A 6,000-nucleotide genomic window follows, 5' to 3' on the forward strand; every position below is an offset into this window, starting at 1 on the left:
AAACCTGAAAAAAGAGTGAAGCACGTTATTATTTCGTCATTAAAATGTCAAATCATAGTTATTTACTTGTATTCCTGAACAGAAGAATCCGCTGAATGCTTGATTCATTTCGGACTTCTCAGATTTGGGTATAAAAAAAGGTGAATTTAGTTTGAAATTCCTCATTCCTGTTCCAAAATGGGAAAACATCTGCAGAAGAGTCACTTCATGATGCTGGATGATACATTTTAGATTTTTATGACTGTTAATGACCTAAAAATGTTGCACAGTCTGAGCGACACACAGAAAAAAATAATAAAAGACTGGAGCTCAAGTAATAAATACTTTATTTTCACATTAGTATTAAAAATGCAGCCGGTCGCCTGCAGGGCTCGATATCTCCTCTTTACTGTACAAGCATACGCTGTGTTTGTGTGTGACATGTATCCTCATTAAATAGCATTATGTACAGCAATTCAAAACTGTTCAAGAGAATTATTGTTCAGAAGCAGCTGTTAGTCGCGTTGATCATCGGCCTCCTCCGTTGCCCGCTCCGCCCCCGGCTCCTCCACCTGATTGGTCCTGAGCGCCTGACATCATCAAGAAGAGAACGAGAGGTACGATGTACATCCACTGCAGAGGACGAGGAAACAAAACAGAGGTCAGTATAACAAAGTATATTATATTATATTATATATATAACTTTTCCAGATTGGTCATCCCAGATTAGATTTTCTAAACAAAAGAGAAGAAGAAGAAGAAAAGTGTGAGAGACTGCAGATTAAAGAAGAGACGGCAGGGTGGAATACCAAACACACGCTCAACATATTCACACTGATTATTAAGATTATTATTATGTGGTTATGGTTCAGCATGGAGGCATTCAAAGCGCTCTGACTAAAGAGAATTAGATTTATTAGTCTGAAATGTATTTGGCATTGACCCTGGAACAAAAGTCCAAATGAAGAGCAAAGGACAGAAGAAGTGGGAAACAGTTGGTTATGTTGCTCAGAAGTTAAACAGAGAACGTGAGAGGAGGAAGGGGGAAGAACGAGCCACGAGTAAGACAACAGTACTTGAGTGGGAGTCAGCTCTGCTCTCTTCCTCCCCCTGCTGGGGGCTGTGCTGAATTGGTGGCCATGAGGAAGATTGCACCTCCCAGAATCAAATACCACTGGAACACAGCACAGCACCGAGTCAACACACGGTCATCGGATGCAGCACAGCACAGCAAACACAGGTCACCGAACACGGCAAGGTAGACGAGACAGGGAGGTCACAAGAGAGAGCTCAGGCGAGCCAAGCGACAGGAACGTGAGATTCACGAGCTTCAACGTGGAGATGTTTGTCACAAACTCTGATGTGGAAGCTCTCGTATAAACTCATAATTTTGAGAGCAGGTGTATGTTGGGCGTTTTCACACCTAGAGTTTGTTTGTTCGGGTTCAAGCTTGTTCCTGCTTCACGCTGCCTTCAGACGACGAGCAGAACGAACGATCGAATCCTGAGTGTGAAGTTGTTTCACCTGGACCCGACCGAGGCTGCTATTGTGGGAACTGTGGGCAATGCGCTTTCAGGGGACGATTGACCTTTTGATAGTTTGCCCGGTGACTACCTGCTCCATCACCTCCACACTTCAGCAGTACCAGCTTTGACCAGATAACTAGAGTTTCCACGACAAAGTAGATTAAATTAAAAAGCTAAAATATTATGAAATCAATCTGCTGATCACGAGGCTTAAAGAAAGTGATATCACGATACAAAATGAGGCTTTTTTAAAATCATGTTTCTGTCTGTTCTCTCCGTTACACTCTCCTTCCTTTGTTACATTACATTGCATGTTACAGCAGAGGAGATAATAAACACAACGAGCACCATGAAACCTCTGAAACAAACTACAGGTGTGAAAACGCCCTGAAACACGTGAAGTGAAACACAGAATCCAAAACTGTGAAACCATTTGGACTTTAGGAGACATTCATACACAAACATTTAAACTTTCTGCCACATATTAAACTAATGGAGGATAAAAACATCTCACACTCCCTCTGCACTGTGGTGATGAGTGAACAGGCATCGTCATGTATTCATTAACTATGTGGAGTACTTACATATTTAGCAAAGAAAGATTTCTGCTCTTGCGGGTTTTTATCTTTCTTAGATTCCAGCTCCATGCGTTCCAGGAACAGAGCCGTCTCAGGTCTGGAAGAAAAGTCGCAGTTAGTATTCAAACAAACCCCGAAACTTGTTCCAGCTGCTATATTAATGCAGATGTAACAAAATCAAAGACATCTGAAGATTTCACTGATGCACGGACGTCTACAGACGCAGATGGCAGCGATGTGCCACCATGAGCTCAGATACTGACTGACCCCGGAGCATTGACGGGAGCCACGACGCTGAGCGTGGTGTTGAAAACTTCAAGATCGACTTCATCCTCCACCTCCGTGCCCCTGCAGGCTCCAGGTAACGTCACTATGGAAACCCCGATGAGGTACCCGGACACGTCGGAGTGGAGGGTGATGACGTCGCTCAGATGGGACTCGACCATGGCGCACTGAGGAGCAAAAAAAAAAAAAAAAACATCTATAGAAGACATCGGATAAATGAATACTGTTGTTCAAAAACAAAATATCAATTTAAACAATGTAACGTCCTCTTTAACACTTTAATAACTCGGGTTTGTGATGACTAGAGTGCCATTATGAAAATATAAACAAACGTCTGCTGGCGCTCTTCAAACGACATCAACTTCTTCTGGTTTTCTGGCTGAACAAACGGCGCCACCTGCTGCTGATTTCGCAAACCGACTCCTAATAACCTGAACCGTGGTTCATGGACGTATAAAGAGAGGTGGATACACTCGGTGAAGAGGAGTGAAAATATACGTACGGCTCTGACGAACGCTGTGAGGTAACCTTCCACCTGTCGCTCTGTCGGCCTGTCTGCCTGCAGGAAAACACGAGGCACTCGGATTCTGTACAGACCGTCCACTGCGGCCACTTCCTGTGGAGACGACACGCAACAAACATGTCAGAGATGCATTAATCTGCTCATTAATGACCAGCTCAAATCTGTAACGAACGTTTAATCCGCGAGAATAACGTGTCCAGAAAATGATCGTCACAGAGACAGCCCCTCGTCAGTCCACATCACGTCTCACCTTCAGTTTGCTTCTGTCCTCCTCTGATAGCTGGTTCTGGGTCAGTGAGACGCTGGGCTCCCTTCCAGCTTTTAACACCAGAGCTCCGCGTACCTGAAACTTTGCTACATCGTCTGAGAGAGGAGAGACAACAGACGGTGAGAGCAGACTTCAGCAGGAGTGTGAAGATCAGTGTCACATAAACTCTAATAGATCGTTGGACGGCATGCATCTGCTGTCTCTGCGATGTCACAACATTCATTTCCATCCAGAGTTGCATAAATTTTCCGCCAAGATCTTACACAGATGATGGGAGAGTCTTCTCCAGCACATCCCAAAGACTCTCAGCGGGGCTGAGGTCTGGACTCAACGTGAGCCAGATGAATCCTGGCATTGTCATCTTGGAATATGCCCCGTGTCACTATATTCGGGTCGTCAGCTGACCTCACTCTCTTGCTGAACCTAGACCTGATCATCAAACTGCTCCCACAGGCCTGCACGCTGTCACTTCACCCAGGATGATGTTTCACCACCATCCTTCAAGACTTTAATGATGTCGGACAGTTCTTCATCTGATCTGAGTAGTTTCATTTCTTTACTTATTATTATTATTTCCGTTCTTTATTCAGGGAAACCTTGACTGAGCAAATAGCTCTTTTACAGCAATGCCCTGATCACAACAAACATAAACAATATACAATAAATAGCCCAAGCAGTAGTAGTAAAACGGTTAACAGTTAAAGCAAGATCAGTTAAAACTAAATCAGTTAAAGTAAGAACACTGTATATTTCCCATACCATGTATTAAAACTTTAAAACGGTTTACAGACACAGTGTCTCTTGCAGATGGTTCCATTTAGTGGGTGCATAGCCTCTGATCTTATTTGGGATGTTTCTCGTGTTATAAAACCTTGTGACCTTGTGCTATATGTGCGGTGTCTAAAATTTAAAAGAGAAGTGAGGTATGATGGTGATTTGCCTTGTAGTGCTTTGTAAATAAAAAGGGAGGCTCTCATGGAGAGAGGACCATCCTACACTCTCAAAACATAAAGCACTATGGTAAACTGTGTCAAGAGCTTTCAGAGTAGATGGAGATGTGTGCATGTAAATGATATCTCCATAATCTAAAATTGATAAAATGGTTGTTTCAACAATAATTTCAAGAGAAAGGCAAGACCTGATTCTATATAAAAGGCACCCACCTTCATTTTTTACCTTCTTTGTGAGCTCAGTCACGTGTTTTAAAAGAAAACTTATTCCCAGATATTTATAATGTGCAACTTGCTCAATCTGGGTTCCATTTAGGGAGCAGATTCTGAAAACATTACGATCACACACTCGTGATCTCGTAAAAAGCATGAATTTAGTTTCTGATTCATTAAGAACCAAGTTAAGATTATTAAAACAATTCTGAACACAGTTATCAGACTGAAGGTATAAAACCGCTTTCTCAATGGTTTCAGGCATGTATGCCAATATAATAAACTGATGAAGATGCTGATCTGTCTTCAGACACGTTATATTTATGTTGTGTTTATGTTGTGTTTATGTTATATTTATGTTGTGTTTATGTTATGTTTATGTTGTATTTATATTGTGTTTATGTTGTGTTTATGTTATATTTATGTTGTATTTATGTTGTGTTTATGTTATATTTATGTTGTATTTATGTTATGTTGTGTTTATGTTGTATTTATGTTGTATTTATGTTATATTTATGTTATGTTGTGTTTATGTTGTATTTATGTTGTGTTTATGTTATGTTGTGTTTATGATGTGTTTATGTTGTGTTTATGTTGTATTTATGTTATGTTTATGTTGTGTTTATGTTATATTTATGTTGTGTTTATGTTATATTTATGTTATGTTTATGTTGTATTTATGTTGTGTTTATGTTATATTTATGTTGTGTTTATGTTGTATTTATGTTATGTTTATGTTATATTTATGTTGTGTTTGTTATATTTATGTTGTGTTTATGTTGTGTTTATGTTGTATTTATGTTGTGTTTATGTTATATTTATGTTGTGTTTATGTTGTATTTATGTTGTGTTTATGTTATATTTATGTTGTGTTTATGTTTTTAGCTCCTCACAGCTTCAGCTGAGGTTCAGAAGGTTTTTACAGACCTGCTTAGTTAAATCCAGGATGATAAACAGTTAAATTAATCATTAAACACATTTAAATATTAATGTTTGATGCAGTCTGCTCTGTTAGCCTCACAGCGTTAGCATTAACGTATTTTACATAAAATAAATAATAACAGAAACTTTTCCTCACCGACTTCAAACGAGTGCTCCAGAGGCACAGACAGGCCGCTGAACTCGGAGGCCTCCGGAGAGTCTCCGACCTGAACAAAAACAATAAATTAAATTAAATTAAAATAAAACCGACAGTTAGCCGTTAGCTGCTAACGCGGAGCTAACGCTAATCACGCAGCTCGCAGGTGCAGCTTCCGGTACAAACACGAAGGTTAAATTAAAATAAATTAAATAATTATTAATTATTAACAACACTCACCCTCCTGCCGTTATTACAACATACTAAATCCGAACACACGACAAAGAAAAGAGTCAAAATAACAGAAACATTGAACCGAAGCGGAACAGCCATTTTGACAGAAACCGGCACCGGAAGACGACGTCAAGCGTACTGTAATACAACACGGGCACTTCCGGATGGTATTTTCAGAATAAAAGTCTCTGCACTGTATTTTCAGAATAAAAGTCTCTAAACTCAATGCTTTTTTTTTTCTTTGGTTTTATTTTCTTTTTAGCAACGAACAAGTCTAGCTGATTAAAACAGATAATTACAGTGCATTGATTTTCTATCTTACAACCTCAAAGGCTTTTTAACAGAGATAGAATAGAATAGAATAGA

General features: G+C 39.8%; 1 protein-coding gene across 2 annotated transcripts; it reads right to left on the reverse strand.

The window, feature by feature from the left end:
• Positions 1–309: 309 nt before the first annotated feature.
• emc10 (ER membrane protein complex subunit 10) lies at positions 310–5,791 on the reverse strand. Of its 2 annotated transcripts, XM_019255853.2 has the most exons (8): positions 5,641–5,791; positions 5,401–5,470; positions 3,142–3,254; positions 2,871–2,984; positions 2,351–2,535; positions 2,090–2,180; positions 1,056–1,153; positions 474–612 (listed from the first exon to the last, which is right to left on the reverse strand). In XM_019255853.2, exons 1-7 carry the CDS (start codon positions 5,731–5,733, stop codon positions 1,067–1,069), a joined length of 753 nt encoding a protein of 250 aa, XP_019111398.1. In that variant the 5' UTR covers positions 5,734–5,791; the 3' UTR covers positions 474–612; positions 1,056–1,066. The 2 variants fall into 2 exon arrangements, with proteins under 2 accessions (XP_019111397.1, XP_019111398.1); XM_019255852.2 differs by lacking the exon at positions 1,056–1,153 and having other exon boundaries at positions 310–612.
• Positions 5,792–6,000: the final 209 nt, after the last annotated feature.

This window comes from Larimichthys crocea, chromosome XII (assembly GCF_000972845.2).
Source record: "Larimichthys crocea isolate SSNF chromosome XII, L_crocea_2.0, whole genome shotgun sequence".
Lineage (NCBI taxonomy): Eukaryota > Metazoa > Chordata > Actinopteri > Sciaenidae > Larimichthys > Larimichthys crocea.

Coding starts and splice junctions, on each gene's coding strand:
- emc10 (XM_019255852.2), bottom strand. CDS start 5,733: ATGGCTGTTCCGCTTCGGTTCAATGTTTCTGTTATTTTGACTCTTTTC. Junction 3,255..5,400: donor GGAGCACTCGTTTGAAGTCG/GTGAGGAAAAGT, acceptor CTCCTCTCTCAG/ACGATGTAGCAAAGTTTCAG. Junction 2,985..3,141: donor AGGACAGAAGCAAACTGAAG/GTGAGACGTGAT, acceptor TCGTCTCCACAG/GAAGTGGCCGCAGTGGACGG.